This window comes from Gasterosteus aculeatus, chromosome 4 (genome assembly GCF_964276395.1).
Source record: "Gasterosteus aculeatus chromosome 4, fGasAcu3.hap1.1, whole genome shotgun sequence".
Lineage (NCBI taxonomy): Eukaryota > Metazoa > Chordata > Actinopteri > Perciformes > Gasterosteidae > Gasterosteus > Gasterosteus aculeatus.
This window is the reverse complement of record NC_135691.1, coordinates 26,399,852-26,417,691: the sequence shown is the minus strand read 5'-3', so window position 1 is coordinate 26,417,691 and position 17,840 is coordinate 26,399,852. Positions and strand designations below refer to the sequence as shown.

The 17,840-nt window shown below is 38.7% G+C and overlaps 3 protein-coding genes across 5 annotated transcripts in view; all 3 read left to right on the top strand.

Annotated features, from left to right (window-relative positions):
* spg-1c (spiggin type-1C) overlaps positions 1-17,840 on the top strand; it is a 144,218-nt gene that overhangs the window by 82,096 nt on the left and 44,282 nt on the right. The window contains 6 exon segments of the mRNA NM_001267630.1: positions 13,502-13,628; positions 13,761-13,983; positions 14,278-14,438; positions 14,630-14,699; positions 14,817-14,926; positions 15,014-15,045. The gene's annotated coding sequence lies outside the window, so the exon portion shown is untranslated.
* Positions 1-17,840, top strand: part of spg2 (spiggin2) — an 87,599-nt gene that overhangs the window by 34,877 nt on the left and 34,882 nt on the right.
* The window catches only part of LOC120817735 (mucin-6), a 35,457-nt gene continuing 19,131 nt past the window's right edge, over positions 1,515-17,840 (top strand). Inside the window, exons 1-44 of one of the 3 annotated variants that reach the window (XM_078101588.1) lie at positions 1,515-1,620; positions 2,072-2,116; positions 3,018-3,243; positions 4,062-4,191; positions 4,346-4,409; positions 4,605-4,687; positions 4,905-5,097; positions 5,188-5,313; positions 5,414-5,534; positions 5,677-5,812; positions 5,892-5,969; positions 6,075-6,144; positions 6,290-6,427; positions 6,599-6,748; positions 7,297-7,391; positions 7,473-7,605; positions 7,976-8,219; positions 8,418-8,458; positions 8,602-8,690; positions 9,013-9,167; positions 9,257-9,395; positions 9,534-9,638; positions 9,758-9,952; positions 10,279-10,351; positions 10,440-10,606; positions 10,790-10,946; positions 11,333-11,443; positions 11,632-11,773; positions 11,992-12,020; positions 12,196-12,462; positions 12,590-12,790; positions 13,036-13,277; positions 13,442-13,628; positions 13,761-13,983; positions 14,278-14,438; positions 14,630-14,699; positions 14,817-14,926; positions 15,014-15,045; positions 15,123-15,276; positions 15,360-15,397; positions 15,519-15,626; positions 16,016-16,055; positions 16,206-16,314; positions 16,508-16,874. In XM_078101588.1, coding sequence (XP_077957714.1) covers positions 1,524-1,620; positions 2,072-2,116; positions 3,018-3,243; positions 4,062-4,191; positions 4,346-4,409; positions 4,605-4,687; positions 4,905-5,097; positions 5,188-5,313; positions 5,414-5,534; positions 5,677-5,812; positions 5,892-5,969; positions 6,075-6,144; positions 6,290-6,427; positions 6,599-6,748; positions 7,297-7,391; positions 7,473-7,605; positions 7,976-8,219; positions 8,418-8,458; positions 8,602-8,690; positions 9,013-9,167; positions 9,257-9,395; positions 9,534-9,638; positions 9,758-9,952; positions 10,279-10,351; positions 10,440-10,606; positions 10,790-10,946; positions 11,333-11,443; positions 11,632-11,773; positions 11,992-12,020; positions 12,196-12,462; positions 12,590-12,790; positions 13,036-13,277; positions 13,442-13,628; positions 13,761-13,983; positions 14,278-14,438; positions 14,630-14,699; positions 14,817-14,926; positions 15,014-15,045; positions 15,123-15,276; positions 15,360-15,397; positions 15,519-15,626; positions 16,016-16,055; positions 16,206-16,314; positions 16,508-16,691 — 5,658 coding nt within the window. In that variant the 5' untranslated portion in view covers positions 1,515-1,523 and the 3' untranslated portion in view covers positions 16,692-16,874. Of the gene's footprint in view, positions 1,621-2,071; positions 2,117-3,017; positions 3,244-4,061; positions 4,192-4,345; positions 4,410-4,604; positions 4,688-4,904; positions 5,098-5,187; positions 5,314-5,413; positions 5,535-5,676; positions 5,813-5,891; positions 5,970-6,074; positions 6,145-6,289; positions 6,428-6,598; positions 6,749-7,296; positions 7,392-7,472; positions 7,606-7,975; positions 8,220-8,417; positions 8,459-8,601; positions 8,691-9,012; positions 9,168-9,256; positions 9,396-9,533; positions 9,639-9,757; positions 9,953-10,278; positions 10,352-10,439; positions 10,607-10,789; positions 10,947-11,332; positions 11,444-11,631; positions 11,774-11,991; positions 12,021-12,195; positions 12,463-12,589; positions 12,791-13,035; positions 13,278-13,441; positions 13,629-13,760; positions 13,984-14,277; positions 14,439-14,629; positions 14,700-14,816; positions 14,927-15,013; positions 15,046-15,122; positions 15,277-15,359; positions 15,398-15,518; positions 15,627-16,015; positions 16,056-16,205; positions 16,315-16,507; positions 16,875-17,840 lie in introns of those variants that run through there. The other 2 variants (XM_078101589.1, XM_078101591.1) reach the window with 2 other exon arrangements.

Genomic DNA, 17,840 nt, shown 5'->3' with positions numbered 1-17,840 from the left:
GGCTGTGACTGAAGAGCTAAACAATCCTTTAAGTGTCCTCTGCAGAATGTGTGCCGGGCAGGGTATGTGTTGAGATGGAAGGAGCCTAGCAGCTACCAACATGTTCAGGGCACCATCAGTCCTAAAGTGGTCCGTTTGCCACTGATTCCACCTTCTGTTTGACACTTCAAAGAATTCCTCTGCAGAGTTCTCCGCTGTATGTCGCACCTCCATTTGATTGAATTGTTTTACCAATGCAAAAAGCGGTCTCCACCTTCAACTACCTTCTCAGTCTCTCCGATCTAACTGACTGGACAGCCTGATCTCCAAAACCTGTTCGTAAAAATGTATACGGAAATCTTGAACATACAAATTCATAGTGATACATATGAAATAAATACGGACTGCAACTGATGACGTCACCCTATTCAAAGTGAATGGGGACCTGCACCCCGTAAACACACTTTGTGAAGTCTAACGATGTAAAATAAACAAGTTATGATTGCATTTTTAACGAGAAATCAATGTTAGCTTGTAAGAATAGAAGACTAACCCTAACCCACTCAAAATATCCACCATGGCGGAGAGACGTTCACTCAACAATCCGACATGGTCCGCCATGTTGTTCACTCAAGGGGCGTGGTTAACCACCGCCAGTTCGTATGTATTGTTACGAATTTGTATGTTCAAGATTTTCGTATACATTTTTACGAATAGGTTTTGGAGATCACGTTGGACTGGAGGCACGCAGCTGTTTCGTGGCAGTGGTGAACGCAAACTGGAAGTAAACAAAGTTGCGCTTACTGCACTAAAAATATTTGATCATTAATCTGTGCCACATTAATCGTTAACTAAGATAAATATCTAGATATATAAGCATAGACATATGCATTCAAGTTATTCTGTAGTAGTTTGCAGCAACTTCAAATACTTAATCCAACATTCTAATTAATTTGACCTTGAATCAACACCAAAGTTACCGCAGTTACATTTATATAAGTGTATAGTATTCATAACATCAACACGAGCTAAATTGGAACTCAATATTTAAATTGACAGGCGTTGGTTTTGTGGGATGTTGGCTTAAACGCGACCTACCGATGCGTTGATCAATGATTTAAGCAAAGAAGCATTTTAACTAAATGTGCCGCTCCAAGTATAACCTTTGCATGGAAATACAACAGAGTATCTGCATACTAGGTCTTTAAACATGACGTGGAACTGTCCCTCAATTCTCAATGTTTAATGTTGTCATTGATTGGTCAATGACAACATTGAACATTGTCTGGTTCATCAAACCAGAAAAGAGCGTCCCCTCTTCTTACAAAATACACTTTATATTTTACCCATTATGTGTGGTGGGTGACTCAAATATTTACAGGTTGTTCTTATTTCTGGCAGATCACATCGTGTTTTAAATGAATATGTTAAGTTCAATGTTTGATTAGATGTTCTTTCTATTTCCAGTTTCCTAGTATATTGTGTGAATGAGTGCGGGCGGGGCGGTGCCATTTCTTTTAGGATTAACACTGCATATATAAGCCATGTGGTGGGTTGTTTGTTTTAACTGCTCTCCTGCAGCATCAGGCAGCATGACAACCCAGCGATGGATTCTGGCATTCTGCCTTTCACTGGCCTCAGGTATTTCCACCGCAAAATGATGAAGATGCAATATTTGTACTCTTGCCATTTTGAAAGTGATTTGTCTTTTTTCGTGATGTTTTCACAAGATGGGTGGGGAGAAGAAAGATGTATAATTTTTGCAGCTAAATATTTCAATCTCATGCTACCTTAAATCTATACTATACCATAAAATATAGTTTTGTTAGCTTCCGTGAGTAGTTACCATACCAATCTAAAATATGCACAAAAACATATCCTGTTGAACAATAAATAGTTGACACTGACAAAAGCAATTGCTTCCAATTATCAACATTTAAACCTTCGGTACTTTAAAATAGAGGTTTTGTTGTCTCTGCTTACGTGTATAAATAACTTATTGTTATACCAGATGAAGTAAGTATTTTCTTTTTAATTCATTTCCACCATAATTAATGATTACTTGCACCCTGACACTGTATTTTTCTTCTAGTTTCTGGCACAGTGGAATTGTTCAAGACCAAAGAAATTCAGACTTGTGAGTACAAACCAATCAATGTGTGATACTAGGTACTGGCTACATTGTTTTAGGTTTTATGAAACACATGCTGTTTCATTGTTTGGCTCTTGCATTTCTCTCATTTATTGTCTTACTGTTCCTTTCAGTAGTATAGTAGTAGTGGGGGACCGGGCTCATCAACAGAGCCCGGCCCCCACTGACTGACTATAACACTCCATCGGTCACTCCCCTTCACACTGCACATGCCACTTTAACTGCAATTCATCACTTTGTCGTCACTCGTCACTTTGTCTCTTGTCTGTTACTTGTTCGTTAGTGGACTTTATGCTTAATATTTTTCTTTTTAACTTTTTAATATTAAATTTTTTTAAACTTTATTCCCTTGTTTTATACTAACCCATAGCCTTATTCTACTAACCCATTGCATTAGCATTTCATTCCACTTTATTTTATTACTTGTGCACTGTTGTCTTGTCTGTCTACTGTCGCACACTAACCGCCAAGACAAATTCCTTGTATGTTTGACATATTTTGGCAAGTAAATGTATCCTGATTCATGATTCCTGATTTTGTGATCACATTTTTGCTAGTTGCTAGTTGCTTTTTTCAAAACAAACCAAACAAAAAGCAACTATAACTGATCGTTGCAATGTGTAGGGTTATATGGACATGGTAGATAAACATAATTTTGCATTTGCTGTTTAGACGTGAAATAAGAGTTGAGCATTTGGCTTATTGAGTTGAAAAGACACTATTTTCATTCAATGGTAGTATTCTTTACACTGGGTAAGGAAGATCGAGTACACATTGACCCAAACATTTAAATCAAAATTCCAAAGTAATTTCATTTACCTATTTCTTAATTTCTGACCTCACATTTGTCCTTATTGTTTAACATTAATCGTTGAATTGTGATCAGACACTTGCAGGACATTTGGCAGCGGGATCGTCCAGCCTTTTAAGGGGAAGAGTTACTATGTTCGGTCCGACTGCCCGTTCAAACTCACAAGCTTCAACGTCAACCGCGGGGAATATTCTGTCACCATACGGCGAGGTCACAACGGGCTGTTGGTCCAAGTCGAGATCATCATTAACAAAGTCACGACACTTTTGCGGAATGGCCACATCCTGGTGCAGAACAAAAGGTTTGAGCAATGCAAAATAGACTATTTAATCATTCATCACATGACTGTTTTTCCAAAACGGACAGCTCTTAAAATTTGATAGACATTTCACAACGCTTTTTAAAAAAATTTTACCTGCCTAATGCCACCAATCCCATGTGATTATTAGCTTTGAGTCTGGGATACTGTATTATCAGTGTTTTGTAAAATGAGTTAATACACTGAGTCAAGCTGTTACCGAGTTATCACGTAGGGACTTATTTCAGGGAGGTGGAAACTGTAATAGTTCACCTATTCTGTCTTTAATTAAAAAACAAATACCTGTTTTACGTCAAGTGGTGGTCATAATTGGTCAAAAGAATTTATTTGTTGATAAAATCTATTTTCTCTGTATTTATATTGTTATCCAATGGTCCATTGTTTGGTACATTTATTCAAATATTGGATTAGTTCCTCCACTCCTCTTCTTCTGGCAAAAATGCACATTTTACACAACTACAATTATTTTAAAACTTCAGCTAGTTTGTGGAGATTTTTGCACAATTATTTTGTCTTAAAAGTAAGACTAGCATGTTGATTAGCTGAGGACATTCCACTCCGATGTTAGCTAAAATAAAAAAATTCTCTTCTTCCTTTAGATGTTTAAAAAATTGTGATACATTATATTTATTGGATTGTTCAGCATTGTTTACTTAAAAAAAAATCCCTATTGTACTGACATACTTTTACTTAAATGCCATTTTCACTGCAGGATTTTAAGAATAGCATTTTAACCATGTAGTACCTGTACTTCCCTAGTAACCCAGATATTTATTAACAGTCGATTTATGTCTTGATAGTGTTTCCCTTCCATACGACCACACCTACCAGCATATCTTTAAATACGGCATCTACACTAGACTGAGGAGCTCGCTGCTTCCTTTTACTGTCACCTGGCACAATGTACATGGGGGAATAAACTCTCTGTGGGTAAGTTGACGTTATACAGTCGGCTCAACACACTTTTAAGAGCAAAATTACAGTAAGACAAATGCATGCAGGCATAATCAATGTCTCAGGTTAATTGGAACATACAACACTAACCTCACTCACTGAAGCCCATGTGTTTAAACTTGTTATTAAGGTGACACTGGAGTCGGAGCTGTGCACCGACATGTGTGGACTGTGTGGAAAACAAAACGTTGCAGGTATTATTAACTGACTGGAAGTGAGACATTGATTGTTGTAATATAGCAGTAGTAACATTGACAGCAGTATTTTTAGTAGCAACTGCAATCATTTCTTTTGGTGGTGGTGAAAGTGGTACAAATAGTGATTTAAATAGCCAAAACAATTGTTTGCATCCAGTTTGGTTTAACAAAGTAAATTTTTCTTGACATCAGGCCACAGGGACGAGTTGATCAGAGACAGCAAGCTTCATGACCACAGATGTAAAATCAGAGATCCTGTGTTGCAAAAAAATCACGTGAGTTAACAGATCTAATGATTAACTCATTTCGACAAGCAAAATTGAACACAATAGAATACATGGACATATTAGGAAGCATCTCCATTCTCTTCTCTTCTTTTCTACATCATTGGGGGAGGGTTGATTTTATGAGACTGAGAGACTCACAAAATAAGTGAACAATTATGTGTCCTAGTTCCAGATATTAAAGTGGTTTCCCTGATTATATCTACAGATATGCCGTCGATTCTTTCTGAAAACCAAGAACTGTCTGCAAGACAACAATTCTCACTATCACCGACTCTGTAAAGAGAACATTTGTGGCTTTGAAAACAGCCAGAGCATCTTCTGTCCTTTCTTCCAAGAAGTTGCAAGCCAGTGTAACCAATCAAGAATCAACCGATTTTGGAGACGTTTAACCAGATGTGGTAGGCACTCTTCAAAAACAAAATGAAAAAAAAATCTTATGGACTCATTGGAGAAGAACACATGATGTTATTTTCTGTGGTTTAATGCAGCAAAGCCGAGGTGTCCAGGAGACCTGATTTATGAGAAAAAAGGTCCAGCATTTATTCCCAGCTGCTCCAACCCGAACCCTGCACCCTTCTACCAGGAACTCACTGAAACCTGTGCCTGTCCAAACGGTGAAAGAGCACGATCTGTCTTTATGATGTAGCTCTTTAAAAGTTTCATAGCTTGTTTAGCCTCAATGAGCCTAATAACATGGTGTTATTTGTATTTTAGGTAAAGTTTTGAATAATTGTGAAAAGGGCTATCGCTGTATTCCTAAATCCAGCTGCTCTTGTGAGTTTGCTGGCAAGACCTACGGAAACGGAGAAATACGGAGTTCCAGGTGTCAGTCATGGTAATATACTTCAAACTTCATTTCAGACTCACAAGATGGTTCTTAGCAAAAAAATGGGCATATAATCTGTTTCCTTACCTCTTTACAAGTTAATAACATGAACTATTCTTAAGTTTTTAAATTTGGTTCTATCTTCACACAGTACGTGTGATGGTGGGAAATGGCGATGCTCAGAGAACTTTTGCCACAGAAGATGTGTCATTGAAGGCCAGTTTGTGACAACATTCGATGGAAAACAATATGTCCTCCCTAACAAATGTTTATATGTGGCTTCAAAGGTAATTCTTTCCAATTTCCTAACATGTAACATTACAGATGTATTCTATTTATGATACTAACTAGTCTTTTACTTTAAAGGGTCCCAACTGGATAATAATAATAGAGTTTTCGCAAAAAAAACTCCACATAAGAAAGGTTACGGTTCAGCTCATGGAGGTACAAGCAGTCTTTGAGGAATTCATTTAAAATAACAATATCTTTCGAACACATGTAATGAAACAGTAGTGTGCTATCATGGAATATAAACACCTTTTTTTGCAGGAACTGTTTGTATTCACGAAGAACAAGGCCTTGTTCGATGGGCAGGAGATTTCGGAATTCCATCTGTCTGGTAAAGAAAATTGAAAGGATATGTAGTTGATTACATTTTGGCTGGATTTTATTTAGAATATGTAGTACGTCTAGTTGCCTAACAATCCATTCATCATTCAGCATTTACCCAGCCACCCATTAATTTATTGAGTTCTCTCCTGTAGGTCATGCTCAGGTTTACTGGGTGTCCTCCATGTTCATCCAGGTCCACACGACCATTGGTATAAACTTCCAAATTCAGATGTCCCCTGAAATCCAGCTGTTCATCGATGCACCTGACACCTCCAATGACAAGATTAAAGGTGCGGACCACAGTCTACAGACAGGCCAAAATATATTCACTGGCATTCACTTCCTTTATGACTTTTTTAAAATTAGCTCTCAAGATGAAAAAGAAAATCAATAGAAAGTACATCATATTTTATGTGTCATGATCCAGTATGATTTGTAATCATAGCCAGTATGTCTTTTAGGTCTTTGTGGCAATAGCAACAGTGACACCACAGATGACTTCACCACCAACAGCGGGATCATTGAGAACTCAGCTAAACCATTTGCTATGTCCTGGAGTTTGCTTAATTGTTTCGGGAACATACCCACCACCTGCACCAACCTGGAGAATGGTACGAATTAATAATATAAATGTGTTTCAAATATGTTTAAAACGCATATTTAAAACACTCTTTATGTCCGTCCTTTGATTTTTCTTGAGAACTACTCATCCGATTAACAGAACACTTGCATGATGCTGAGGACCGCAGGGAATCAAGTGTCAAGATACTAGGATATATACGTTGGTAGTGCATATTTACACAGTGGATTGTGTTTACTGTGCCATGGCTACTTTTTGCAATTATGTATGTCATAGCAGTTGTATTATTACCCAGGACAAGGAAGCGCAGCATCGAGTGTGAAGCAGTACCAGAGCCCCAGCAATGGGCTTCTTCTTATATGGCACTTTTTAGAAGGGGCAGTGCACTAGTGTGTATAAAGTCCCACTCAATATTTGATTTGTCTACCGATCACGGCTGAGAAGTCATTTAAAATATTCTACATCATATCAACATTGGTTTTAAAACATTGAAATTTGTTGATAACCTTGCTTGTGGTATGATACCAATATGCAAGGTCAATAAAATGCATTAATGATTTAAATATCTTTTTTTTGTAGAGAATTATGCTTATGAAAAGTGCGCAGTGTTGAACCAACCAACAGGGATATTTGCTAAGTGCCACCCTCATATCCCAACTGATTACTACTACACGGTAACAAGATTTTTTCCCCATACCATATCCTTTATAAATTTGTGAGTTTCAGAAATTAACCTAATTATTACTTATTTCCAGGCTTGCATCCAAAGAATATGTAACTCTGCCGGAAGTCGGAGACAGGGCTTGTGTATTGGTCTGGCCAGCTACGCCAAAGCCTGCGCCGGTGTTGGTGTTGTAATTGGTGACTGGAGGAGAATCACGGGCTGCGGTAAGTTTAGTTCTGAAAAATAAACGTATTCTGTGAACATCCTCACACTTTATTTTCTAGAGTTCACTGAAAAGTTCACAGAAAAGAACCAATGGACGTACGCTATGTTCAACAAACTAAATGAACTGAATCAAATTAGTTCAGTTGCTTTTATGTGATTATGAGATGTTATTTTCTTTTGTGACAATAATACAATGATGATTAAAAACTTTTCGGGTTGCAGCATTTTATAAAAGTAATTGTTAAGGATTTATACAGAATATAGTTTTAAACAATGCTGTTGAAAAAAAACAACGGGAGTCTAAATTAATAAAATGCCCCATTTTAATAGAATAAATAAATCGTTGGTACATTTAATGTCGTGTCTCAGATCTGAAATGCCAGAAGAACCAAGAATTCTCCTACAGCATGCATATCTGCAACCGCACATGCACTTCTCTTTCTGGCCATGACATCCGCTGTAATATGAACGACGATCCTGTGGAGGGCTGTGGCTGTCCGGAGGGAACCCACCTGAACCAAGGACAGACCTGTTGCCCAAAGGAAGAGTGTGGTTGTATTTACTACGGTGGTATTGCAGCCCCGGGGCCTGTTGTTATCGCCGGACAAAAGTGGTGAGTTGAATATCTGAGTATTGACAGCTTGTCTATAATAATACGACTGGTAATGGTTGAGGCTATTACCCGGTGTCTTCCTTAACCCTGTCTACCCAATGCTTTTATAGTGCACTCGTGTGTGGTGTCTCCATCTTTGATGTTAAGATACTAGCAAATATGTGTTATTTCTCAAAGCAAATATTGTGTCTGTTTTAGCAACTGCAAGAATGGGATACTGAGCTGTTTGCCGAATTGTGGTGAATATATATTCTTGCATCGCAATCATATCGACATCATACTCGTTCTTTGTTTACCTTAGTTCCATTATTTCAAGTTCAAAAATGTTAATGAAAACAAATTCAAATTTGACATTTACCTGTCTGAAATATATATCACACAGATTGCAGAAATGGGAAGGTGTGTGTTAGTTGCTCTGAGGGCGAAAATAAAAGTGTTCGGAACACCTGTGACTATATCAGCAAACCAAAGGTAAGTCGACTGATTATGTGATTGTCTCCATGGCTTGTTTGTCTATTTATTTGCATTCATTCATCAATTGAAAGCAGTCACTACTTACCATTAAAAATATAAGGATAATGTTGCTAATTAATATCATGAGGGAGACTTGTTTTTAAGGTTTTTTTAAGGTGATTCTTTTCTTGCCCATTCTTAACTTCATGTTGAATGTGCATGTCTTCATGTACATGTTCATTGTATCCTCAATGTTAACCCAAATTCAAATACAGTTTTTTATTGTCGTCTATAAAAGACTTTCTAATAACAACATTTCTTCATTTGCTGTGATTGGCAGGGTACCAGGGAGACCTGTAAAAGTGGCTGTTACTGTCCAGATCACCAGTATGAAGATCACCATGGGAACTGTGTTTCACTCGATGATTGCACCTGTGTGTTCAGTGGCAAAGCATTTAAAGCAGGACAGCAAGTTACCAGCAACTGTAAAACATGGTAACTCCCACTTATTTGATCAAAGAGTCCTATCCCGCCAAACGCTGATGAATCTGTGAATAAAAGGATGACATCACTCTATGTTACAGTACCTGTTATCGTGGTCAGTGGCACTGCATTGAGAAGCCTTGCCCGGGACAGTGCCAAGTCTACGGAAATGGACACTACCAGACCTTTGACTCCAAATGGTTCCGCTTTTCTGGACAATGTCTGTATACACTTGTGCAGGTAAGACCAAACAAGAAAGTAGGAATGAAATCCACTCACGCTCATATGTGTTTGCAATGCATCGCCAAATACTGAAGGGCTTCTTTATAGACAGAATTTGCCAATTTTTTATTAACTTTTAAACTCTTCTTGCTTCAGGATTCCTGTGACATGAGAAGAGGCACCTTCTCTATCAGAGTGGAGAGTGTCCCCTGCTGTGAGGAGGTGCTCACCTGCTCTCGCAACATCATCCTTGACCTGAAGGTGGAATTTTTAGTTTCTATTTTACAGATACATCAATCAATAAAAGTCTAGTTATTTGTTTATCAACGCATTTATTCTCGTAACCCAAGGTCTACTCTTTTTTTTTTTAACCTAAAAAGGGCCAAGTCACCTTGACGCTGAGAGACATGCAGGTGATCAGACGCCTCCATGAAGGCTGGACTGGGCAGGATGATTCACTTTACTCAATACACACTTTGGGACTTTACATTGTAATCTCAGTGCCAAGCAAAGGGATAACTCTCATCTGGGACAAACACACCCGGATCACCGTAGAGCTGGCGGGTTCGTGGAAGGTGAGTCAAGAGGATTTTAAAACCTAGCCATTTATTTACATCAGTTTGATGCTTTTGATTAGACTAAATAATAAAATTGGGGCGGGGGGGGGGGGGGCACTTCTAAAGACTGAATTGAATTTTTTTGAATTGAAACCAACATTTTATACGGTTACTCAATGTCTTTAACTTTGCAGTTATTTAGCACAAATCAACTCAAATTTATATCAAACTGACTATGAATCGGAATTACGGACTTTGGAAAAATCAAGACTCCAGCAGTTACTTAAATTTTGTTTGGTACTTTCAGAACTTCCACATTTACTTTCTAACCATCTCTCCTACAGAACCGAGTGTGTGGCCTCTGTGGGAATTTTGACTCCAATGAGATGAATGACCTAAGTATAAGTGGTTCATCAGGTAGAGGTGTTTTCTATGTTTGTTGTTTCATAAAAGATTTTTACATTTTTTGGTGGTCGACTTAACACCCAACAAATATGTTTTCTAGTGTCCGGTCCAATGGCATTTGGCAACTGCTGGAAAGTCCAAACACCTCCTTGCTCTGATGTGACCACTGATATATTTCCATGTGAACGCAACTCCTACTGCGCAGCCTGGGCCCAGCAGCGCTGTTTGATCCTTACAGGAGAAACATTCAGTGAATGCCACTTAAAAGTATGCATGTTATAGATTTAGCACAAACAACGTCAGGTGTTAGACTGCTAAATATTTTATGAATTTCCATATCCGAATCTGTCGTAATATGAAACCATGCAACTGTTTACAAAAAAAGATTCTCACAGATAGCCCTAAAATGTGTAGATACAAACTCTATCCTGGTTGTTTTCCAATCCCCAGGTGGATCCAGATCCCTACTACGATGCCTGTGTGCAGGAGTCTTGCTCCTGTGAGTCAGACGGGAAGTTCCTCGGCTTCTGCACAGCTGTGGCTGCCTACGCACAGGCCTGCAGCGAGCAGCATGTGTGTGTGAATTGGAGGACACCTGATATGTGTCGTAAGTTAGGACCTTTTTTCCCTCACTAACGACACATGAACTTTACTCTAAAAGACACTTTTTTTAAACATGTTTTAATAACTTGTAATTTAAAGCCAGTAAAATAATGTAAGCACCAGCCAGTTCTGAAAATCAATTCCTTATATAGTTTGTTAGAATCTTACAAACTTCATATACATTATATAATGTTTTATCAATTTAGTCATGTTTCTTAGTGATTATGCAGAGACCTGACAAAGTGTAAGACTTACATAAAGTAATCAACTTTTGTAATCAACAATTAATCTGTTGAAAATTTTCATAATTATTACTTTACCTGTTTAGAAAATGTAAACTATAACGGTGTATTTCTGTAAAAGTTTAACTTGTGATCATTCAAACTATAGCGGTGTACTGTGACTACTACAACAAGAATGGACAGTCTATCTGGCACTATGAAGCCTGTGGTCAAATGCTGACCTGTGGCAAAGAAAACTACATCTCTCACAAGCTGGAAGGTAACCAAACATTCCCATTTCTATACAAACAACCACATTTAATTCTTATTCATGGTAAGATGCAAACTGAAAACAATTTATTTCTACAAACAACTATCACAATCTAGATCAAATCAAAGGTTTTTTTCTATTCAGAGCATTAGAAAACAATAGCACTCATATACACATTTTGTTTATTTTTGGAAAAGGCTGCTATCCAAGATGTACAGAGAAGAAGCCATACTATGATGAAAACACTGGTGGATGCACCAGTTTAGGAAACTGCACCTGTTACCTTAATGGCACTATCGTTCAACCTCAGGCAGTGGTAGTAATACAGAATGTGTTATGGTAAGTTGGGCAATTATTTTTTTGTCATTTCTGTTCATTTTAAAAAGATTAACATTATTCGAATGGGGTCACTCTTAATAAATATATATATAGACTGTATATATATATAGACTGTTTCAAAATACATAAATGTAAAGTATTTCCATTCTAATAATTTCATTACTCATTATGTTGACAACTGGATGTTGTTTCTCACTTTCCTACTTAATTATTTTCAGCCGCTGTGAAAATGGAGCCATGAACTGCGGTAATTATCAATTATATTGATCAACCACTGCCTTTACTATTTCATGTGTGTAATATTGGTTCCAGGGAACTATGGAATAGTTGTATGACTTTGCTTTTTAAATGGTTTACAGTTTGTACCAAAACAGAAACTGTTTTCAAAATGCCAGACCTCAATTCCACCTCTTCTCCGACAGACCCTTCATCGTCCACCACTCCAACATCCAGCACTCCCACCGCTTCTGATTCAACAACCAGGGATGTGACTCGAACACACCATACTCACACCACTTCTGATTCAACAACCAGGGATGTGACTCGAACGCACCACACTCACACCGCTTCTGATTCAACAACCAGGGATGTGACTCGAACGCACCACACTCACACCGCTTCTGATTCAACAACCAGGGATGTGACTCCAACATCCCATACTCACACCTCTACTGATTCCACAACCGACGGTGCGTGCCATCTACTTGTGCTGCACAATATACCATTGTTTCAGTTATCCATGCCACCAGTTCCTTAAATCACCAAAGATATGATTTTTGACTTTCTTCACCCGTTTCTTGCTCATCAAATCACCAGATTGCCAGTGTTTTGACCCGAAGAATTATAAAATCTGGCACTGCGGTGAGACCTGGACAGAAGATTGCTTCAAAAAGACCTGTATAGGTGGGCTGATAGAGTTGAGTCCAGTGGTTTGCCCAGTGATGGAATTTCCGGACTGCCCCAGAGACAAGTTCACAAAAGTCTTGGATGGATGCTGTGAAACACTTAAGTGTGACTGTAAGTTCAGCATATTTTTTGAGAGCGATAACTGTTCATTATCAGCACCAAAGACAAATACAGTTAAGACAGGATGGGAATGTTTTGCAAGTGGTTGGGAAATATGTTTAGTTTTTGACAAATTCAAATGCTGACCACAGGATGGCACTAAAGTAATAGTTAACAGATCACCAAGTTTAATCCAGTGTCCCAAATATTCTTTTTGCTTTGTTTTCATATCTACTAAAACCCCTTTACCTTTCTAGGTCGTTGTGAGATATATGGGGACTCACACTACACCACTTTCCAAGGTGTTAAGTTTGATTTCCTGACAGAATGCACCAACATCCTGGTGAAGGAGATATCATCACATCCTAGTTTGTACATTTCTGTGGAAAACGAAAACTGTGTAGAAGGCAGGCATCGCTCCTGTGCAAAAAGCATCACCGTGAAATATCAGGGATCTAAAGCTGTACTGAGTATCCATCCAGACTTCTCTGTAGTAAAGGTGGGATAAAATAAAACTTCATTCATAATATGTCATGCCCCATTATATATTGGCTATTTTGGTAATACAATGTAAAAAAATCATCTTCTGTGATAAAGGATGTTTTTACTTCAAGGCTTTACTATATAAGGAATCTGGTTTGATAATGATTTAATCTACCCTAGGTCACTCTGAACGGCCTGGTCGTACAGCCACCATTGCAGGCGGCTGGGTTTAGGTTTGAGAGCACGATGGACACGGTGACAATCTACATGCCAGAGATCCGCTCTTATGTCTCCCTCAGTCAGTCCCATAACTTGGTGGTTAGTTTGGCCATGGAGTACTTCCACGGAAAAACTCAGGGACAATGTGGTGGGTAGTGTATTCTTTTTTTGCCATACACTTTCTGTAGATGTGCTAAAAGTGGCTACACATAGAGGCTTTAAATAAAGTGAAATGTACTTTTGTACATTAGTCATCGGATTGGATCGGTCTTTTCTCCAGGTGTGTGTGGTGTTGGATCATGTATCCGTAAAGGAGGGAAAATGGAGGACAACAGCTGCTGTGATAAGACGGCTTATAGCTGGGTGAAACGTCAGGGGTCCAAACCGGCCTGTGCTCTTTTACCAAGAGATGTAGAATGTGTCCAGACGACTGCGGTACCCCCTACAACAACCACTTCTCTCCCCTGCCCTTCGAGCGCTCTATGTGTGGTGCTGGACCACCCGTAAGCTACACACACTAACACACACACCTCCTCGGAGAATTGAGAATGACTGTTTTTGTCACAATTCATGTCATATGATCAAGGCCCAATGTGTAGCCTTTACTTAAGAGCTCTCTTTGTGACTAATGCAAACATGTAGTGGAAACCACCCAGTTTCACCTGTAATACCGTAGTTACTGATGCAAGCAGTCACCTGTAACACCATAGCAACCTCCAAGAAACTGCCAACAAGTGACGCTGCAACTCGTTAGAACCACCCTAGCAAACACATACTTTGTGTCTCTGTTTCCTCAGAGCCTTTTCAAAATGCATCAAGCACTTAAGGCGTAAAAAGAAGATCTGCGTGTATGGTTCCTGCGATATTGACCGTTGCTCTATACTAAAGCGCGCTGCAAAGGAGTGCATGAAAGCTGGTGTCTGTATTGACTGGAGAGCACTGACTAATGGAAAATGCAGTATGTATCTTTTATCCATTTTTTTACTATATTTAAAGTAAAGCCAGCGAGGCCGGGGCTTAATTTATATTAGGTTATTTTTGGCCTTCCAATAATAATGTTCTGAGTAAAAACCCTAAAGATGATGTCCTCCTTAAACCAAAACAAAAAAAAACAAAAACAATATTCTTTAATTGTTTTTGTTGTTTCAGCTATGACATGTCCAAAAGGATTGGTCTACAGACAATGTCGTGACAAGCTGGATGACTTCTGTCTTAAAGGGTTTGACAACGCACTTACTTTCTCTTGTGACATTTGTTTCTCACTTTCGGGAATTGAAAATGTTTCCGCTGTCAAGACTTCCATAGTCACTTCTTCCCATCTTGTTTGGCTGTATAGAATCGTTAAAGAAGGAGCCCCCTTCAAGTGCACCAGAGAAGGCTGTTTTTGTCCCCATGGTCAAATCAAGGCAGACCAGGACTCAAACATCTGTGTGACAAGCTGTCCGTGTGAGTAAAATGTCCTAAAAGACACCTACACAGAGACGTTTGGTCCCTTTACTAGTGTTAATGTGGAGTTTGTGTACTGTCCCTTAGATTGTAAAGGACCCCTCGGTGAGCCCAAACAGGTGAGAATCTTTGTTATCAGTGATAAAACAGTATTATTCCCGATGGGACTTTAGCTAAAAGTATGTCTGCGTTTCAGCCTGGTGACGTCTGGGAGTCCGGCTGTCACATTTGTAAATGTAACAAAGAGACTGGAAAAGAGGAGTGTCATCTTAAACCTCTTGAGACAAAACCGAGTTGTAGCCCAGACTCTGTACTGGTAAACAAACCTTGCTGTGGTGAAAAGATATGTGGTAAGCAATTGTGGTAATATTTTAAGACATCTATTTTCCCACGTGAATATTTGAAATAATCACACATCGTTATTCTCTTTCAGTTAAGAAGACATGCAAATTTGGTAAAAGAACATACCAGGTACGTTGATCTGTTATAGTCTGTGTCTATGGCGAATGACAACGGCTTTGTCTCCCTCTCTCACTTGAAATGAATCTCTGTACTGTATAGAGTCTTGTTGTGATGTCATTTTTGTGTTTAGGTGGGAGAATCTTGGTCAGATGACTCCAATCCGTGTCAATCATATCATTGCACTTTAGAGGGAATTCAAACTGCAATCCGTGATTGTCCGAGAGTCCATTGTCATCCGGTACTGCACAACCCCTCCTCTTATTCCGTAGAAATACCTCAAGCATTACTGCAATTACCGTTCTCCTGAGTGTTTTTTTATAATGAGGGGAAAATTTTATAATTACTAGTTTTGGATTAAACCTATGTGGGTAAATATTGGTATTAAAAAGTGTTAATGGGTGGATACCCAAATAAAAAGAGATTTTTCTATACACAAATATGTATATACGCACACCCAATACATACACATGTATATATGTATACACACACATACATATAAATACCCATATACTGCATATTATAGGTACTCTTTAGTCGAGAAATAAAATATTTACACTTTAACACTAGAGGTAACTAATAGTTAAAAAAAAACGATTTAACCTTGAGCTCCTATTTTGTAATCCCCAGGCCAGATTGATATGGGACGACCACAAATGCTGCAAAATATGTAAGTAAAGTTGAAATTTTTTAAAAAGATGACATTTCACTACTAGCCATTTAAGTCTTAGAAATTTAAACATTACAGTTCTTCACATTTTATAGGTGTTTTGCTTCCAATCAACAAACTGCCTCTCTCATTAACATTCTCTCACTCCAGGTAACAACACCTGTGCGCCCGTGTTTGGTGATGTTGAGTTCAGGACTACCGACTGTCACACCATATTGCACGTACCTGTCTGTATGGGCGAATGTGGCTCTGGCTTGAGGTAAGAGGAAATACTCTTGTCACTGATCCTCCCCAATAGTTTTGATACACAGTTTAAGGTTTTTAGTGTTGATACTCAACTTTTACCTCAGTCCTGTGTGAATTTTAGAAACCATTTGTCTGTATTAATACCTTGTTTTCTCTTCTCTTTCTTTCCTTCCCTTCTAATCTTCCTCTTCACTTTGATGCCACAGCATAAAGGTAGGCCATAATCTGTGTGTGCATGCACAGAACAATTGCTGTCAGGAGAAGACCTCGGAGACAAAAATGCTCTCCGCGATATGCTACCACCCCATAACCAACAGAAGAGAGGAAAAAACGTTCACTTACAAGCACATCACCTCTTGTGAGTGCAGACTGTGTAACACACAACACTGAAAAAATGTTGTTAGCAAAGCCGTTTTCATCCTGTTCCCTTTAGATTTCTAGATCAAAATATAAAGTACTCAAATAGTTTTTTGTGATTTATTAACAATCAAAATTCCTCATTGTATTTCTTCTGCAAAGCAATTTCTTGATCTGCTTTTAGTCAAATAAAATGAATCATTGTCTACTCACCAACATTTGTTCTATGTGTCTTCATTTGGTGCATTATTAAACCCAAGTTCACTTGCAAGGATTAAGCCTAGTTTATGCTTCTGCGTTTTCAGAGAGCGGCAGGGACACACAGACGCAAGAGTCCCTTGCGTCCTTGCATGCTTTCGTGCGTCAAGCCGCCATTATTAAAACAAAGATTTTTTTTACGAGGGAATGGATCAGATTGAAGATTTTTTGCTGGAAGAAATCCACAAATATGACCACTTTCTAACCCGTCATTTGCGGACTATAAGTGGAGGGAAAAATATGGAGGCAAATCTCCGCAAACATCGGTTTGCTGGTCGAGTGGTGGACAAAGTTGTGGAGGAAAATACGGGACAAATATGTCCGCAAAAAAAGGCGATAAAAAGCAGCAGTGGCGATGCACAGGGCAAAAAAGTCTCTAATAAATAAATAAACAAACCAACGACTTCCACACACAAGACGTCACTCTCTAGGTCGTCTTTGACAAAAAACGTTACTCCACCTAGTGTTCTGGCGATGAATTGCTTTGCAACACGCACAAGCCTTTTAGAACCATGAATTGAGTGCGTCAACACAACTGCGCATAAAGACGCAGAAGCATGTGCCAGCCCTAACACTTTCAAACATCAGGGTTTTATTACTACAGCCTTTGACTCTCTTTCTCCCTCTTCTGGTGAAAGCTGTTACTATATCCATTTGCTCTCTTTCTCCCTCTGCTGGAGACAGTTGTTACTACAGCCTTTGACTCTCTTTCTCCCTCTTCTGGTGAAAGCTGTTACTACATCCATTTGCTCTCTTTCTCCCTGTACTTGTAACAGTTGTTACTACAGCCATTTACTCTCTGTCTCCCTCATCTGGTGACAGTTATTACAACAGATGTCTTATCTACAGTTCATTGTTGATCATATAGTTGCCTCTTTTTATTAGATCTTTATCTCTTACACTCGTATCCACCCTGTTTTTGAA